Below are 18,272 nucleotides of genomic sequence, written 5' to 3'. Positions count from 1 at the left end.
TGTAAACCCCAACAACACCATTCATCCATAGTTTCTCAAAACCAATTGAATCAATTGCATTGCATGTTTATTTTTGTTCTTTCAATTTTACATGAAAGTTAAGGCCTAAGAGTCCTTTGGGAAAACGATACTCGGACTTACCCGTTTATATTACTTGATAACGATCTGGTACACTTGCCAGGGACTTAACAACATTATATAAATGAAAACAAATTGACGTAATATTGTACTTTGTTAACATGTGACACACAATTAGGGGTGTTTTAGATGGTGGTGTAACACAAGACTTTGGTGACACGATATAAATAGATGATGGTAAGGGTGTACGTGCTAGTGAAACACAGGGAGATGGTGGTTTAACACAAGACTTGGGTGACATAGAGGAACAATTTCGTGAATATGAACCTACATCATTTGTTTAAAATGATAAAAGAAGAATAAGGCTTAAATGTTTGGGTGCAAAAGGACAATGCCCTTAAATGGCATACTATGATTATATGGAGGTAGTGGATTCATGGCAACTAAGGAATGTTGTGGACACCAACACATGTAATAGAGAGCACAAGCTTCACTTACTTAATGCAAAATTGTTAAGTAAAAAATTGGAAAAAAAATCACAAAAAATCCTAATATTAAGGGAGTTAAAATTCGAGAGAAAATTACTAGGAAATGGAACATTGAAATATCTATGTGTACGGCCTATAGGGCAAAAGCCCTTACTTTAGACCAAGTGGATGAGTCATTCACAATGCAATGTAAAAGGATTTATGATTATTCCCATGACCTCTTAGCTCGAAATCAAGGGTTAACTAAGTTTAAAGTTAAGGAGAATAATGGGAAACCAATTTTCAAGAGGATCTATGCATGTCTGAAGGCATGCAAAGATAATTTTGTCTCATGCAGGCCAATAAATGGCCTTGATGGAGCTTTTTTGAAAGGGAAACATGGTGTAGAGTTGTTAACTGCTATTGGTCGAGATGCCAATGACAAAATGTTACCACTTGCATATGTCGTGGTAGAGGTGGAAAACAAAGACACTTAGACGTGGTTTATGGAGCTTCTGGTTGAAGATCTTGATGTAGCTCCAGCTTGTTCTTCAATTACATTTATATCAGATCAACAAAATGTAGATTCCATGTACAACCTCTAAATTTTGCACGTTACATGCATAGTATGAAAACAAAAAGCATCTAAATTAATGTTGAATCTGACACAAACTATTACCAGATATACAAGAATTGTTTCCCGGAGTTGACCAGAGATTCTATGTAAGGAACTTGTATGCCAACCTCAGGAAGAAATTCCCTGGAAAAAATATAAAGCATCTAATGTGGAGGGCAACTACAACAACACATCCACAAATTTTTCGAATTTTGTTTGTGGTCGAAACTTGTATCTAGATGAATCAATGTTTACCGAATTCATTTCTTCAGTACCTGGAATGTCATCATTCTTGAATATCCAATCTTCCTTGAATTTTCTAATCCCCACAGAATTCAAAAACAATTTCTCCAGCACATTCTTTTTGTTGCAGTTGATGGTTCTTTCATTTGTGAGGTCCACATTCTACATTTTTAGCACGTTACTGATGAATACCCCGTATGGTAGACAAAGCACTTTTCGTTTTGCAAACTTTAACATGCGATCACGGATCACAAACTCCCAGTTTGTTGGAGTAGCAGTCTGTAAAGCATATAACAAGTATATGTACTCCACATTCAGTAGTGATTTGTCTTCATCCCTTGGAAGTAATATCCAAGTGATCATATATGTACATAGGCTTTCTTCCATTCTTAGGTTTTCAATACCAAAGGATTCATCTTCTCCAGGCAAGTCAGGATTCTTCAAGAAGTTGTTGTATATTTCGGTCTTGTGAAAGCCAGGAATGCCTTGATGCGCCATTAGTCCTTCTTGTTGAAGTCCTTCCACATATTTCCAGATGAAATAGTCTATGCTGATATCTACTCCTTTCACTCTAGATTTAAGATTGTTTCCTTCTTTTCTCAGATTTACATAGAAAACCTTTACTAGGTTTAGATAACAATCTCCTTGTAGTTCCATAAACTTTGTTAAACCAGCTCTCTTAAACCATTCTTGAAATATGAAGCCCTCATTGCAGAAGAATAAGGTACTCACACACTTATTCCTTATTACTTCTTTAAAGCCCCATTTGCAGATAAAATATTTTCTTTGATCATCGCCACTGAACCACCCAAATGGATTTGCTTCTCTTCTTGTAGAAGCAGATTGCTTTCCTGGACATGATGAAGAGGCAACCATTTTCAAGATTTGAGAAGAATGTAGAAATTTCTTGATCAAGAATAAGGGTTTTGTTTACAACATACATGACATAAACTTGAGACCAGCAATCATATTTAAGGGCGCGAACTTACCAAACTCAAAAAAAGACCCATTTTAAAACACCGTTTTTGTGATGTGATTTTGATACTTAAAACACCCTTTTTCACTTAGAAACTTGCTTGGACTCATACTTTTTCCATAAATTGTGTGAATAAGAGAGTTGAGGTTGATTTCAATGATTTTTTGACTAATTCCCCTTGTTTTGACAAAGATTGAAGTAAGACTGGAAGCAGAGGTGAAGAGCCAACAAGATGGAGCTCAAAAAGACCTACAAAAGCACAAGAAGGAGGGACAACACGAAGCCCGGGCGCCCTGAATGAAGGCTCAAGCGAGGGAAAACGACATCCGCCGCCAGGGCGCCCGCCCTAACCGCCTGGGCGGTGGGGTCTCGAAGCTTGGGCGGCCAACCTGAAGGCCCGGGCCTTACATGAGGTGCTTTCATCGCCCGAGCGCCCTCCTTGGGCGCTTGAGCATCGACTTTTCGTGGATCAGGCCCTGTTTATACTGTATTTCGACCCTATTAGATCGAGCCCTATTTTTGCACGTTTCTAACCTTATTTAAAGGACCCTAGGGCTCTAGGATTTGTATCTTTGGCAGAGAAGAGCATAACAATACACTCTTTTCCCAATTCTTAGGCTTTCTCCTTCTCATTCTCTTTCGTTGTTCATAGAGTTCCCCCATGTCTATGAGGAACTAATTTCTATTTGTTGTTGGGGGATGATGTAACCTTGTAAACCCTCATGTATTTGATATGATTCTTAATTCCATATGTTTTTCCATTAATTGTTATAGTAATTCATCTATTTCAATGCTTATTGTGTTTAACTCATTCATTAGTATGATTTATGAATTACATGAGTGCTGGGAGGTTCCTTACAATTCAGGTTCTTGTTGAATTACTCCTAAAGGTTATATTGCTTAGGGATGAGGGTATGAGTCTTGGTTGTCTTAATCTCTTGATCTTCACATCTTATTATCAGGAATGCTAATAATTGTATGCACTTATAATTTGGGACAGGCTTATTCGCCGAGGGATCGGCTTTAGGTAATTTAGTTAGTGACGTTGGCATTAATGCATAAAGAAGAATTATTATATACATGAGAGGAAACTTGGTGAAATCTAACCCCAACAATATACCCATCTCATATTAATCAACATTCGTTCATCTTTGTGCTCCTTTGCTATTGATCAATTGCATTCATATCTAATTTTATGTTTTTGCATCAAAACTCAATGATCTCTTTTTATTTTATTTAAGTCTTAATTAATCTCGCTATCACACGACTGTTTAGCGCCGAGAGTCTTCTAGGATACAATACTTTGTCATACCATTTTATATTACTTGTGCGACTCGGCACACTTACCGATTTGCCCCAACAACTACTGTATGACAGAGAGTTTTCAAAAACATAAACATACATACAGAGACATATAATTGATTGTGCTCATAATCAAGTCGATTAAAAATCGTAAAAATGATTTTCAGATTAAACAATCAAACAATTAATCAGACGACATTCAAACAATCAATCATCATCAAACAAACAATTTTTATGCGTGATGCACTAAGATGATATTTGTTACCAGTTGTAGACACTCAAGAAAGTTGATATAATCAAGTTAGTTCATCCTTGAGACTCATTGCACATCACTACATCTGTTGCTATCCTAAAAAAAACTTAGATTTTTTATGCCGGTTCCCATTTGAATTTGGGTCCTTGATTTTTAATTGCAGCTAGATGTTCCTTTGGGAACACCAACTTTTCTGTAAAAGCAATTTCTAACTGTCATGCTTAACAGGTTTACTTAAATCAATAAACTTTTTTGTATTGTTTCTATTAGATTGAGCTTTATATTCAATTCCTTACCTATAAATTGCTCTTCCTAAAGATTTTAAAACATCATTCATATTATCTCTACCTTGTGTGAATTTTGCTAGCGTGCTAGTCAAGTAATCTATTTGTTCAACATGCGTAGGACATTTTTCACATTTCTTTTCAACTGTAACAGTCTCAGTTATAACAGTTTTGGAAGATAATATAAGCATCATCTAATTTTGTAATTTTTCATTATCATTGACGAGATTATTAATTCTATCCTCATAATCCTTTCTCTCAGAGTTGAGTCGATTAACCTTATACTGCAGTCGCATTGCTTCATAATGTATTTCCTGAAATGCATCCAGCAACAGGTCGTATTTCACCTATCACTCTCATAATCTGTCAGTGATGTTCCAGCCATGAAGCATATGTTTGATTCCTCCTCTCGATCAAGATCTAAATCATTGTTCTCCCAAGCAATGTAAGCACTCTTTTGCTTTCTATTCTTGTCCTGAGGAAACCTCTTGTTAGCTTTCTGCTTCGACTTTAGAAATGGACAATCCGGCTTGATGTGTCCTTCTTTGCCGCATTCATAACACTGAATTGCAGTTGATCTTGAAGCTTTCTTGGCTTTGGTATTTCTTGCATGGTTAGTAAGTTGACTGTTATTTTTCGTAAATCGATTAAATTTCCTTACCACCATAGACATCAGTTCATTGTTGTCCAATTTAGCATCCGAATCATCCTCTAATTGTGCAATCTTTGAGGCTTTCTTGCTCGTAGCTTTCAATGTTACAGACTTCTTTTCTTCAATCTCTTCGTCATCTTTCAATCTTCCAAGTTCAAGCTCGTGTTCTCTTAGCTTCCCGAATAAAGTAGCCATGCTCACGCTCGTAAGATCCTTGGATTGTGACTTAGGGTTGCCAGCTTCTGTTTAGGCTTTTAGGGATTTTGGTATTGATCTCCTCTTTGTAAAAAAAAATTCCAAGAGCCATTAAATGGTTGACAATGTGAGTGAATCTTTTCTGAACCTCATATGTTGTTTCACCAGTCCTCATTCTGAAGAGTTTATACTCTTAAATTAAAGAATTCTTTCTAGCTTTCTTGACTTCATCAGTGCCTTCATGTGTAACTTCCAAGACATCCCACATTTCCTTGGTAGATTTTCATTGAGATATCCTGAAAAAATCATCAATTGTTAGTGTAGAGGCAATAATATTTCGTGTTTTAACATCATACTATGCTTTTCTATTTTCATCTTGGGACCACTGAGAAAAATTTTCAAAATAGTTTTTCCATTGACAATGTGAGTTGGCTCAAAAGGACCATTTACTATTGCATCCCAAATACCTCTATCCACGGATTCAAGAAAAATTTGCATTCGAATTTTCCAAAAAGGATAGTGAAAATCAAGGATAAAGAAAATCAAACAGTTTTTATACTAGTTCGGCCAAACTGCCTACATCTAGTGTCTTTCCTGTACCTGGAAGCAAATGCACTATAATGGTCAAGGTTTCTGCAACAAGGTTTCTATAGAGACCTTCACGTCAAAATATAAAACATCTCTCTAACCTTCTAACCAAAATATAGGCATACAAAAGAACATCCACAAGATATTCCCTCTCCTACTGTCTTTGTCAACTTTGAACAATCCTTAAAGTTATCCCAGAACGCAGCACGTCCTCTTCCTGTAATAACAACAAGGCAGCTACAATCTTCAAAGATTGAGAGAAGTAGATGATCATGTTTCCAGTACACCTCAATGTGCAGTATGATCAAGCTTTCCTTTCAGTACAGTCTTGCTCGTCAAGCAACTATCCAAGAAAGATCTCCAGGGTCTTCTTGCTGAGTTCTTGGAGCGTTTTCACAGAGATCAAAATCTGAAACAACAAAATGAAAGTGTTAGAATAATCAAAGTCTCTGTGTAAAATAGAATCACGTCTTTTTATAGTTTTCTATAAAACAGACGCTCCTGTAGACGACTTCACTACTAATACAGTCGACTGTAACCAGACAGTTATGACATTTAGAATAGTTAGTAACACATATCAATACATGTGTTATTAATAATGTTTTGTCATCATCAAAAACTAGAAACACTGTGAGATTAAGGTTTAGCTAAACCAGTGCTTCCCTTATCAACAATCTCAACAGTCTTCATAATTGGTCTGCAAACAAGTTATTTGCAACCCGACGTGTGCCAAAAAGTGGGGAGAAGTTTGTGGTCAATATAGACGAATATTCATGCACTTGCAGAAAATAAAGCATCACTAGAATACCATGTTGTCATGCACTGGTAGCAATGAAGTTTCTCAATATAGATGGAGAAGACTTCATACCTTCTTTCTTTCGGAAGTCAACCTATGAAAAAATTTGCTCATCCATTATCTATCCTTTTAATGGGAACAACCTGTGGGAGATTACCCAATATCTTGATGTATTTCCTCCGTAAAAAAGAAACTTGCCAGGTAGACTTAAGAAGAAAGAAGCTTAGAGTAGTGGGAGATGAGAAATAATAAAACAAGAATGATAAAAGGTGGCTTGCAAAAAAGATGTAGGCTATGTAAAGAAGTGGATCACAACATAACATGTTGTCCCAAATGAATCAAAGAACTTGTTTTGTAGTCAGAGGAAGGACAATAACATATCCCATTATTTGAAGGTCAACCATATCTGGATGAAGAGCAACATAGAAGGGAATAAATTTGAAAAAAATGGCGTAATCAGAGGAAGCAGGACAAACAACCTCATGATGTTTTCTGTTAATATTTTTCTGATGGTTGTATGAACAATTGTTATGGTCATCTGAAATGCTATAATTTTAGTATTGTACAATGGCATGTAATTGATGAAACCAATTTGGTATTTTGATAATTGTTCAGACTGTCTTCTCTCTTTTACACATGTGTCTCAAATGATCTTGTTTTCATCTTCGTTGTGCTTCTCTACTATGAAGCGTATTCATAAAAAGAATTAAGTTACATTTCTTTTAGAAGACATTACACTACTTTTCTTAACCCTTTTTCCTTTACCTTCTTATCCTCAAATAGATATCTAATTAATGGAGCTAGAAAGGTTTCTCATTTATTAGCAATGCATGTCATATGTTTTTTTGCTTAAGATTCATACAATACACGAAAATTGGCCAATCTTCTTTTATCATTTCATTATTTTTCATTTAAAAGTTAACTAATCATCTAAAAGTGTAATAAAAATTATCATTTTCTATGTGATACACTAAATTGCCGATATAAGTGTAGAGAGAGGTGGGAAGGGGACCACTAGACAAAAAAAAAATATAGATTTTACCAAAGATTGTTCATCAGATAACATCAACTTCTAGTTTAGTATTAACTAAAAAAAATATCAACTTTTAAGAACTAGATACAATACAAGTATAATAAATTATAGAGGTAAGATGAAAATATAAATAATCGTTTAGGTTAAGGGAAGAGTTCAATCTATCTCTTTCGGAAGTTAAAGGTCTTGATTGCAACAACAAAAATAAATGCAAAGAGAACTGCAATGCTAGCAACCACAATTGCAACAACTCCACTGAAGTCATGTTCGATACCATAATTGTCTTCTATGAAAGTTTTAACAGTCATGCCTTCTTCAGACTTGTATTCCATTAAATCATAGACTTCATACTTCATTCTTAACATTCTAACCCAATTATGCTATTGTAAATGTTGAAGTTCATACCACCAGATGCACTAAGTATTTAAGTATAGCATAACATGCATTCTTAATCAATAGAATGATAAGCTCAAAAAAGGAGACTATAACTATGAGTACACATGGCAGTGACATAATTAATATGACCATTGACAAATCTTAATTTCATTCAACAACATATGAAAATATTCATATGATTCAACAACATTACATTGAACTTGTCTACATTGAACAACATTACATTGTACACATCATTACACCTATAACACATCATGGACTTGTTATTAACATTGAAACTACAATTATGTTCAATAAACATACAACACAAACAACCCCTATCAACACTTTCATCAACATTTGGAGAACCAACACAATTTTCTCCAAATTAAGTACTACCTTCCTGTCACCTCCATTTTCTTTAGTCTTCACAACTTCTCATCCTTTCCTTTGCACTTCACATAGGTACCACTTTTGACAAATTCATCATCACTGCACCATCTGAAATAGTTGCAACAAACATATTCACTTCCATTCTTTTTAAAAAAATCGTCAAAACACAACGACTCAATACTCCGCTTTTAAGAACAATAAATGAATACCATAAGCTCTATGAATTTTACTTTATACTTAGGACAACCCCAAAATTGTTTGCCTCGATTCTTAATTGTTCTCACAAATCTCAACACTGACTTCACTCCATAATGGTAAATTGATGATACATCGAAACTCTTCCATCCTTTGTCACTACGATAATTGAGACTACGATTTTGCTTTCGACACTCATTGTATGTGGAAGATGAACATGAATAGCCGATAGCCATACTTTAATAACTCAGACTAGAACCCAGGAAAACAAAACGAACATCAACACCAATGAAGTCTATGATAGAACCCTAATTTTGCAAAAACATGGTAGAACAAGAATAGGAAGAACCTTGCTCAATCACTCTCCAATTTTGGTCCCTTTGTCAATCCTAATTTGAATCTCTCTCATTGAATCAATTAACAATTTCAAATCTTAGAACCCTAATTTAGTGACAAATATTCCTAATTTCAATTTTTATCAGATTTAAAATTCTTTAATTGTTTAATATATCAAATTCCACATACCATGCTCTTCAATTTGTCACATAATTCAATGAAAACAAGTTATAATGATAGATCAACTTAAATTTAACTTTGTTATCCCTATTTAAGATAAAGAATCCAATTGTACTTATTTTTCATATTTAAAGATTCAATTGAAAATAAAAAAAAAAGACCAATTTAAAAAATTCCAACATAAATAACAACTATCTAAATTATTAAACTTATATTTTAACTTCATTATAGTATTTTTTTTACCAACACATCCCACCCAACTTTCCAACTTAGGATGAAACATGAATTTGAAGACATTTTGGCGAAAAGTTTGAAAAGTGAAGGCTGGGAGAAGTTGATGGAATATTTCGGTCCTAAAAAATATAGTAGCCAGCCAATACAATTTTATATTATATGGTGACTAGTGAGTGCATATAACATAAAGGACTTAAGATATATTCTTTCTTAACTCTATGTTATGTGACACATGTTTCAGTTTAGAAAATAAATAAAAATAGCACTAATATTGATAACAAAAGGAAAGTTTATTTATTGGGTATATAATTTTTACTTAATTAAATTTATATTATTTTATAAATTTGAATATTTTCAATTAAATTCTTATTAAAATTTTATTTTTTATCGAATACTTGAAATATTTTTTATTTTAGTTTATGTTTTTTTGTCTTCTAATTATTATCAATGGAATGACGTCTTTTCTAATTTTATCTTTTCATTCTCAACTTATAGATCAACTTGTCGTTTTCTTTTTCTTCATCCTTTCGGTACTTGTCGGTTAATTAATATTTACAAAGAAAATGAGCGAGTTAACCAATGTAAAGAGGATGTCTGACAAGGAAAAAATAAATTGATTAGTGAACTGAAAATAGAAAGATGAAAAAATAACCAAAAATAAAAAAGTACAATACTTAAAAAAAATAAAAAATATTTGAAACTCTCAATAAAATTTTAATTTAAAATATATAAACTTACAAGATTTTTAAAATCTTAATTAAGCAACAATTTGTAGAAAAAGGTTGGGATGCTCAAAACAAAAAGCAGTCATATATCAAGTACCCAACAATTATTTAAGCCTATATATTAATGCATAAAGAATAAAAGTATTAATATTCATTAAATGAAATTTAATATTATATTATAACTAGTTTAATGAGATCGGTTACTTTATAATATTAAATTCTGTGTCATTAATGAAAGTTTATATTATTAAGACTAATTTTAATGAAACTCTATTTCAATTATTAGGAAATGCTGAAATCCTTCATATATAAATATATGGTCTAAAAGAAAAAAAAAATAAAAAAAAATTGAAGAAGTTCCTGTGATTATCATTGTATGAGTAATGGTGGAATGGAAACGAAAGATAGAATCAGTGCATTACCTGATGAAATCTTGTGTCACATTCTTTCTTTTCTATCAACTCATGATTCCTTTGCCACAAGTTTTCTCTCCAAAAGGTGGCAGCCATTGTGGCTCTTTTCACCCATTCTTCACCTTGACGACCAAACTTTCATCAGAAATGGCAGATCCTATTCCTCCTTCTTCAATTTCGCTTATGGAACCCTTTTCAAGTGCCGCATGCACCAACCCCTCAGAGTGGCACGCTTCAACCTTACCCCTCGCACGTGCGGTTACGGTAGCGACTTCCCTTACTCTCTCTTCAAGATATGGGTAAGCACCGTCGTTCAGCGTGGTATTCAGCAACTCGTCATCGAGATTCCTCGTGCGCTTGAGGTTCCGCACATCATCTGGACCTGCAAAACTCTTGTTGTTCTTAAGCTGTATCGATTGTCCGTAGATGTTTTTGTTAAGGTTCATTTGCCTGTTCTCAAAACCCTACATTTGGATTTCCTTTTTGTCTCCAAGTCTCAGTATCTTGCAGAGATTCTTCATGGGTGTCCCGTTTTGGAAGATTTTCGAGCGTATCATATATTTCTGGATAACAAATTGGACGGTGTAGATTTTCCAACCATGCCCAAATTGGTTAGGGCAGACCTTAAACTTGATTATGTGTTCGAGTTTCCTCTAAAGGTGGTGTCTAATGTGGAGCACTTCAGATTCTTCCTCAAGGTATGAATGGAAATTAAATAAAACCTTTGATTTCTTAAAATTTTTTCAAATTTTGATGAACAATATTTTATCGTATGATGCATAATTTAGATTCATCCTTAATTAGTTCTATTAATCACCATAAGCTATGTAATTCAATGAGACAGGACATGCTTGATGGTTAATACTATTACACAATAATTTCTCCTTTTTTTTTAAAAAAAAAAATCCCCTTTTTTTATTTACTTTCATATGTTAATTCTCATGTGATTATCGTTTAATTGGGATAAGATCCACTAAATACGGCATGTTATCTGATTCGTCCAGGATAACAAGTTTCGATTTTAGAATAAATACACGAAAATAAATATATTTTAGTTTTGATATTGAGTATTCGATTTTAGAATAAATACACGAAAATAAATATATTCCGTATTAGACTCGTTTAAGATAAAAACACACTAATTTTTTGTTTTTATCTTTCTTAACTTAACAAGACCCACTATCTTATTATGTTTAAATAAAATGGTAAATTTTAATTATTTATAGATTCATAAATATACCTTTATTAAATCATCATTGTAGATAAATATATTGAATGTTTTTAACTCACACCTCTCTTTAACTTTAAAAGAACCTATATATTGTGTGACACTTATTTGGTATTAAGGCTCTTTTTCATGTGGGTCTTGTTAGTTTGGGAATGAGATAATTGGAAAACATGTATTTTGTGTAATGTGCACGAATTTCAATTAAGAAAATTTAAGTCTTAAAAGTGTTTGTTGCTAGCATTCTTCTTCTTTTAGAAAGTATTGCCAACATTATAATATCTTGTGCTTACAATTATTTCAGCTCAAGAAAGAGAGTTTTCCCATTTTCAAAAATCTTCTTCATTTGGAGCTACACCTTGGATTGAATATTCAGTGGCACTTGGTGATTAAAATGCTCAGCCATTGTCCAAAGCTTGAAACTATTATGCTTCATATGCCCGTGGAACCATTTTCTAGCACAAGCTGGATTTCCCCACAATTTGTTCCTCATTGCGTTGCTTCACAGCTTAAAAGGTGTAGTATTTTTAATTATACAGGCAGGAAATCTGAGCTGCAATTTACAAAATTTATATTGCAAAATTCAACAGCTTTGCAGACCATGACAATCCACAAGATAAGACCCAATTATTCTTCAAATCATCAAAGCAAGTTTCAAATGATTCAAGAATTGGTCATGTGCCCGAAAAGCTCTGCAAAATGCAAACTTTTGTTTAAATGATGATTGGTTGGGTTTTATGTATGTTGTAATTGTACTTAGATGAATGCATTTTCAATTGGCTTCTACATATTATGCAACTCTGTATTTTGGTGGTTGTGGAACATCAATAATTATATTATAGTTTTAAAATCATATATTTGATTTCTGACATTTATGTTTATGCTTAATTGTAGGTTAACTTGATGTCCACTTTTCTATCCATTTAACTTGCTTTTGTGTTTGACATGTTTGTTTTTAGTAGATGGAATACGATTCAAATGTCTTAAGTATAGTTCAATATGCCTAAAATTTAGATAATTGGCTAAAGTTTTAAACTATTTTGATTTCATAACCATGAGGCTCCAGTGATTATATTACAGCTGTGAAAACCGCTAATCCGACCCGATCCAGTCCGGTTCACCACAGGTTGGTCACTTAGTGAGCCAACCCAACCCAGTTCATTTATTAGCAAGTCACAAAAATTCGAACCCGGTCTTGGTGGGTAAACAGGTTGATTCACTGGCTCACTTAATTACAATTTATTTTTAAATGAAAAAAAATTACAAACTTTCTATAATTCAAATCTAAACAAATTTCACTCCCTAATTTCACTCCCAACTTGATTGTTTAATTAATTTTGAAAATAAGAAACTAAAATAATTTTTTCAAGAAAAAAAATAAATATAATTTTATAAAATTAAAATTAAATTTTAAAAAAATAAAAATAAGTAGGTGGATTGGTGGATCAATCCGGTCCACCTCGAGTTCAACCCACATGAGCCGGGTTTAAATGAACCAGGTTTAAATTAATCGGATTTCAAACTCAACCCGACCCGATCCCGTAGTAGGCTAAGTTGGCCCGCGGGTTGTGACCCATTTTGACAGTTCATATTATACCTACTTTTTTTTTGTTGAAGAAAAATGTGTTGGAATCAAGTTGGATGTTTTTCTCTTCAAAAAGGAGGACAAAGAAGTTCATATTTGGTTGATTGAGTTTTTCTTTTTTTTGTTACTTTTTCCTTCGATCTTTTATTTTTAAACTTCGCTTAATTCAATAATGAATAGACTTTTAAAATTTGTTTGAATAAAGAGAGAAGTTTAAAGGAAAGAAATAGAATAATAAAAAAGAAGAATTGAAAAATGTGTCAATTTTTAAATTATTAAAATTATTTGATGAATGTGATAGATAAAAAATATTTTAATCAATAAATTATGATATATATTACAAATTTACTCTTTTAATTAATGTTAATTTAGAATATAATATGATTAGTTTAAATTAAATTAAAATAAAATTTAAATTATTATTTAAAAGGTTAAATATATTTTTCGTCCCTTAAGTATCACACGATTTAGGGTTTAGTCCCTACTCGAAACTTTGATTGCTTTTAGTCCTCATAGTTTTGAAATTATTACTATTAGTCCTTAAAATTGAACGATGTTAACTTTTCTTGATGTGGCAAACGACGAGCCACGTGTCATGTCACATTCTCTCATTACTGTGAGCCACATTGATTGTTTCACTTTTACATATTTTTCATATCAACAACGAGTCTCTTCCATTCAGTTTCAGCTCTTTGTTTTCTCCACCTTCCAAATCTCTCTCTCCCCTTTCTGCTCGCGGGTTTGGGTTTTGAAATTGCAGTTTATGATTGTTGTGTTTGGGGAAACGAGAGTCAAGTTGTTTAGCTTCGAATTTGATGCCGAAGGGAATAGCGGTTTTTGTGAACAGCGTTGAGTTGAAGAAGGGAACGACATTGAGTTGGAGAAGGGAACAAAGGTTCAGTTAAAAATTCTTGTCAGGCTGGGGATAAACATTGTCGTTGCCACTGCTAAGCTTTCCCAGACAGTCACCACCAAGATTCTCCTTCCTTGCGGAATCTAACACCACCTTTGTATTAGGAACCTTATCAGCAACATCAACTCCAACTTTTGCATCCAAATCAATCCTTTTACCGTCACCGAATAATCCCAAACTTGACTGCACTTCAGCATTGCAAGGGACACACGCAGATCCATCACACACAACACATAACACAGGATCACTACTAAGCAAAATATTTATGCGCCTATCGAGAAGAAACCTTCCTCTCCCAACAACTCCCTCATACCTTGAAACATTAGCCTTCAGTGCAAAAACCCTCTTACTCCTCTTCCCACTCTATGAGTGCTCCGAGAATGCTTTCAACCCATCAATTTCACTATCACACCCATCGAAGTTAATTTTCTCAACAACAAACCCAACTTCGTTCCCAACCCCACACAAACCGTTTTGGTTCCCACAAACCAGCGAAACCCTAGCATCCCAAACTAGAGCAACACCAAGATGACCCAGATCAAGTTTCTCCAATCACATAACCTCAACATCTGAACCAAACCATCGCAGAGCTTGTTGAAAAAACCTCCATCTTCACCAAACCTTAATTTTGAGACAAAAAATTGTCACATGGTAACCTTTCATTTGACAGTAAAAAAATCAAACATTTAAAATTCAAAGATGCATGAAAGAAGGATGACACGTTTCAAAAAAAGAAGTGACGTGGCTCGCCGTTTGTCACATCAAAGAAAACTTAACGTCGTTCAATTTTAAGGATTAATAGTAATAGTTTCAAAACTATGAAGACTAAAAAGCAATCAAAGTTTTGAATAGGTACCTAACCAAAATCGTGTGATACTTAAGGGACGAAAAACATATTTAACCCTTATTTAAAATAAGAAAGTTTTAATTGATGAAATTAATTTAAAAATAAAATGTGAGTGGTATAGATTAAGTTAAAATAAAACGTAAGTTATTACTTTAAATAAAATAAAATAAAATTATAATTTTAATTGGTAAATAAAGAATGATTAACACAAGATTACTTGAACACATTCACTAATGCAGAGATTCTACAAAAGCTATTTCAAACTAAACTTCTTTATTTCCCTTCGCCTATTCTCCATTTAAGAAGACTTCTCTAATCTTCTTCTGGTTCGATAAAGAAATATTCCATAAATTGAAACCTCAAGCAACAATGAACAATGCACAAATTGAAATCAAACACACTCATCATACATGAAAATTTTCATATTGTCTTGAAAGAGACCTTTGAGAGAGAACAACGAAGAGAATCGATTTCAGAAGATGAAATAGATAATTATTTAACAAAGAATAGATTCTATTTAGTAGATAATCTATTCTTCTTGATGAAATAAGAATTCCTTGGGCGAGAATCGATTCTGCTATATACTCTTTCATTACCTCTGTTTTCAATATTACAAAGGTTTAAATCCTTTTTTGGTCCCTAAGTTAAGTTCTGATGTTCAATTTAGTTCCTGCTTTTAAAAATGTCAACCTTTAGTCCCTATGATATGAAAAATGTATCAAANNAGNCNTATNCNTTAACAAATCACAAGTTTTTCATTAAGTGATTTGTTGTTCATAACACCTTCCGTTAACAAATCACAAAATATTGGATACCTAGGTATGAAAACTTGTGATTTATTGTTCATTAAGTGTTGTCATGAGGAATGATTTAATACATTTTTCATATCATAGGGACTAAAGGTTGACATTTTTAAAAGCGAGGACTAAACTGAATATTAGAACTTAAGTTAAGGACCAAAAAGGGTTTAAACCTATTACAAATTATCATGGTTCAACCATGGAAGGTCATACAAAAACTCATATATGTCACAATTATAAGGGAATAAAGCAAGAATAGTATGGTAAAATAATAATATGCTATTTGGTTTTCATTTCTCTACAAATTAGCGTATACAATCGAACAACTTACTCTCGTTTTCATCCTTGTGAACAGTACATCAATGGAAGCAAACGTAGCATATAACTATGAAAATTTGTACAATTATAGATGACTTTAAGGGGTTTCTCAAAGGGGTTGAGACAACAAAAGAGGAGATTCTTGCTGCTGGTCTTGTTTTTGTATGCCTATATTTTGATTAGAGGGTTAGAGAGGTGTTTTATATTTTTTATGTGAGATCTCTATAAAAGCCTTGTTGTAAAAACCTTGACCATTATAGTGCATTTCCTTCGTGTGATTGGAAGGACACTAGATGTAGGCAGGTTGGCTGAACCAGGATAAAAACCAGTGTTTGATTTCTCTGATCCCTACTAATTTACTTTTTAGTCGACTTTATTTTGTGCTAAATCAACTTTATTTTCGCTGCATTAGAAAATCTTTTTCCTTGTGTTTAAGGAAAGTTTTCAAGGCATCACCTTTTGCGAAAAAGATTTTAAAAGAGAATTATTTTTTAGTTTCACCAATTCACCCCCCGTCTTGGTGTCAGAAACTAAGTCATACTATTTTAACAGGCTAAGATGTATTAGGACACCATAGCCTAAGATGTATCAGGCCACCATAGGCTGAGATGTTCCAAATCATCATAGGTTATGATGTATCAAGCCACCATAGGCTAAGATGTATCAGGCCCCCATAAGCTAAGATGTATTAGGCCCTCGTAGGTTGAGATGTATTTGGCTAACTGTTAACACCCTGGCAACTGTACTAGATCATATCAAGTGTACCAGATATCGTTTCCCAAGGGACTCTGTGGCCTAAACGATGAATTAATCGCATATTACTTGAAAGAATAATAATTTGAGATTTTAATGCAAAAACGAAATTAAACATGCAAATGCAAAAGCTGAATCAGTTGACAGATAAAGATATGAATGAATGGAGTTGCTGGGTTTACGGTTTCATCTCGATCCACTCTCCTATATCTATTATTCCTATTAGATTCAACTTTATTATCAATGTTCATGCAACTTTCTAATTTACTCTAAACCCGATCTCTCGACGAAAAGAGCCTATTACCATAATTACTAGTTTACCATCTCTAGTCTCCCTAGCAATTACTAATGCATTAATAACATAAGCTTAATGCTATTAACCGTCCTATTCCTATCTCTAGGTCATATTTCATAATCAAGAGAATTCTTCTCAGTTCTAGATTTTCTCGTACGTCCCCGTATCGACAAAATCAAAGATCATGAAACTGAATGAGTTAAACAATGCAAGCTTTAAAATAAAGAGAAGAAAACCCAAACTATTGATAATACAAGTATATGAATAAAATAGGAATTTTGATATAAGAGAGTTTCACAAAGATTACATCGTTCCCCAACAACAAAGGGTTTAGTTCACCATTAACGTGGTGAAACTATATGGATTTAATGAAAAGAATGAAAGAATAAACCCTAGAATTGGTAAATTGGAGCCTTAGCATCCAAAATCCGCCTCCAAGGAGTGTAGAAGGTGTTTTGTCGTTTTTCTTTGGCAAAATATTACCCTAGAATTCTTCTGACGGTCTATATATAAGCTATGAAAAATTACAGAATTTTGGCCCAAGCCCAACTACAGTGCTCAGCGTTGGTTGCACCGCTCAGTGGTAGATGCAGCATTCCACTGGATCGCTCAGCGTTGACGCCCAGGCGTCCTGCCGTATTGAATTGAAGTTCTCAGCGCTCAGCGGTGGCTTTTGGCGCTCAGCGGTAGACATGGTTCTTCATTCCCCCCTCAGCGTTGAGATTGGCGCTGAGCAGTGGGAGCGATTCCTCTTTTGCACCTTTCTTCATTCTTTCTTGAGTCAAACTCCTTCCTACTTCACTTTCCATCCTTCAATTCTCATTAAATCTTGTCAAAACAATGTAAAACCAAGCATAATATCTCTAAAACCACCTTTGACTCTCTTGTGACCTAACTTAAGTGTTTTGCATGATTTTAAGCTCATTTTAAGTCATAAAGGGTGTGTTTTGATATCAATTTCAAGTATAAAAGTAACGGTTTTTAGACCGTTATCACTAACATAGGTTGAGACATACCAAGACACCATAGGTTTATATGTATCAGGTCAATATAGACTGAGATGTATCATGTCAACATAGGTTGAGTTGTATCTCGCCAACATAATTCGAGCCATATCAGGCCAACATAGGTCAAGTTGTATCAGAACATCATAGGCTAAGATGTATTAGTCTAGCTTAGGCCGAGATGGCAAGGATGAGAAC

General features: G+C 33.7%; 1 protein-coding gene across 1 annotated transcript; it reads left to right on the top strand.

Annotated features, from left to right (window-relative positions):
- Positions 1-10,115: 10,115 nt before the first annotated feature.
- On the top strand, positions 10,116-12,280 carry LOC106758303 (FBD-associated F-box protein At2g26860-like). Its single transcript, XM_014641239.2, has 2 exons — positions 10,116-11,032; positions 11,864-12,280. Exons 1-2 carry the CDS (start codon positions 10,298-10,300, stop codon positions 12,278-12,280), a joined length of 1,152 nt encoding a protein of 383 aa, XP_014496725.2. The 5' UTR covers positions 10,116-10,297.
- The last annotated feature ends 5,992 nt before the right edge of the window (positions 12,281-18,272 follow it).

Source organism: Vigna radiata, chromosome 4 (genome assembly GCF_000741045.1).
Source record: "Vigna radiata var. radiata cultivar VC1973A chromosome 4, Vradiata_ver6, whole genome shotgun sequence".
Classification (NCBI taxonomy): domain Eukaryota; kingdom Viridiplantae; phylum Streptophyta; class Magnoliopsida; order Fabales; family Fabaceae; genus Vigna; species Vigna radiata.
Note: the sequence above shows the minus strand (reverse complement) of the source record. Positions and strands in the feature narration are given on the sequence as shown.

Coding starts and splice junctions, on each gene's coding strand:
- LOC106758303 (XM_014641239.2), top strand. CDS start 10,298: ATGAGTAATGGTGGAATGGAAACGAAAGATAGAATCAGTGCATTACCT. Junction 11,033..11,863: donor ACTTCAGATTCTTCCTCAAG/GTATGAATGGAA, acceptor CAATTATTTCAG/CTCAAGAAAGAGAGTTTTCC.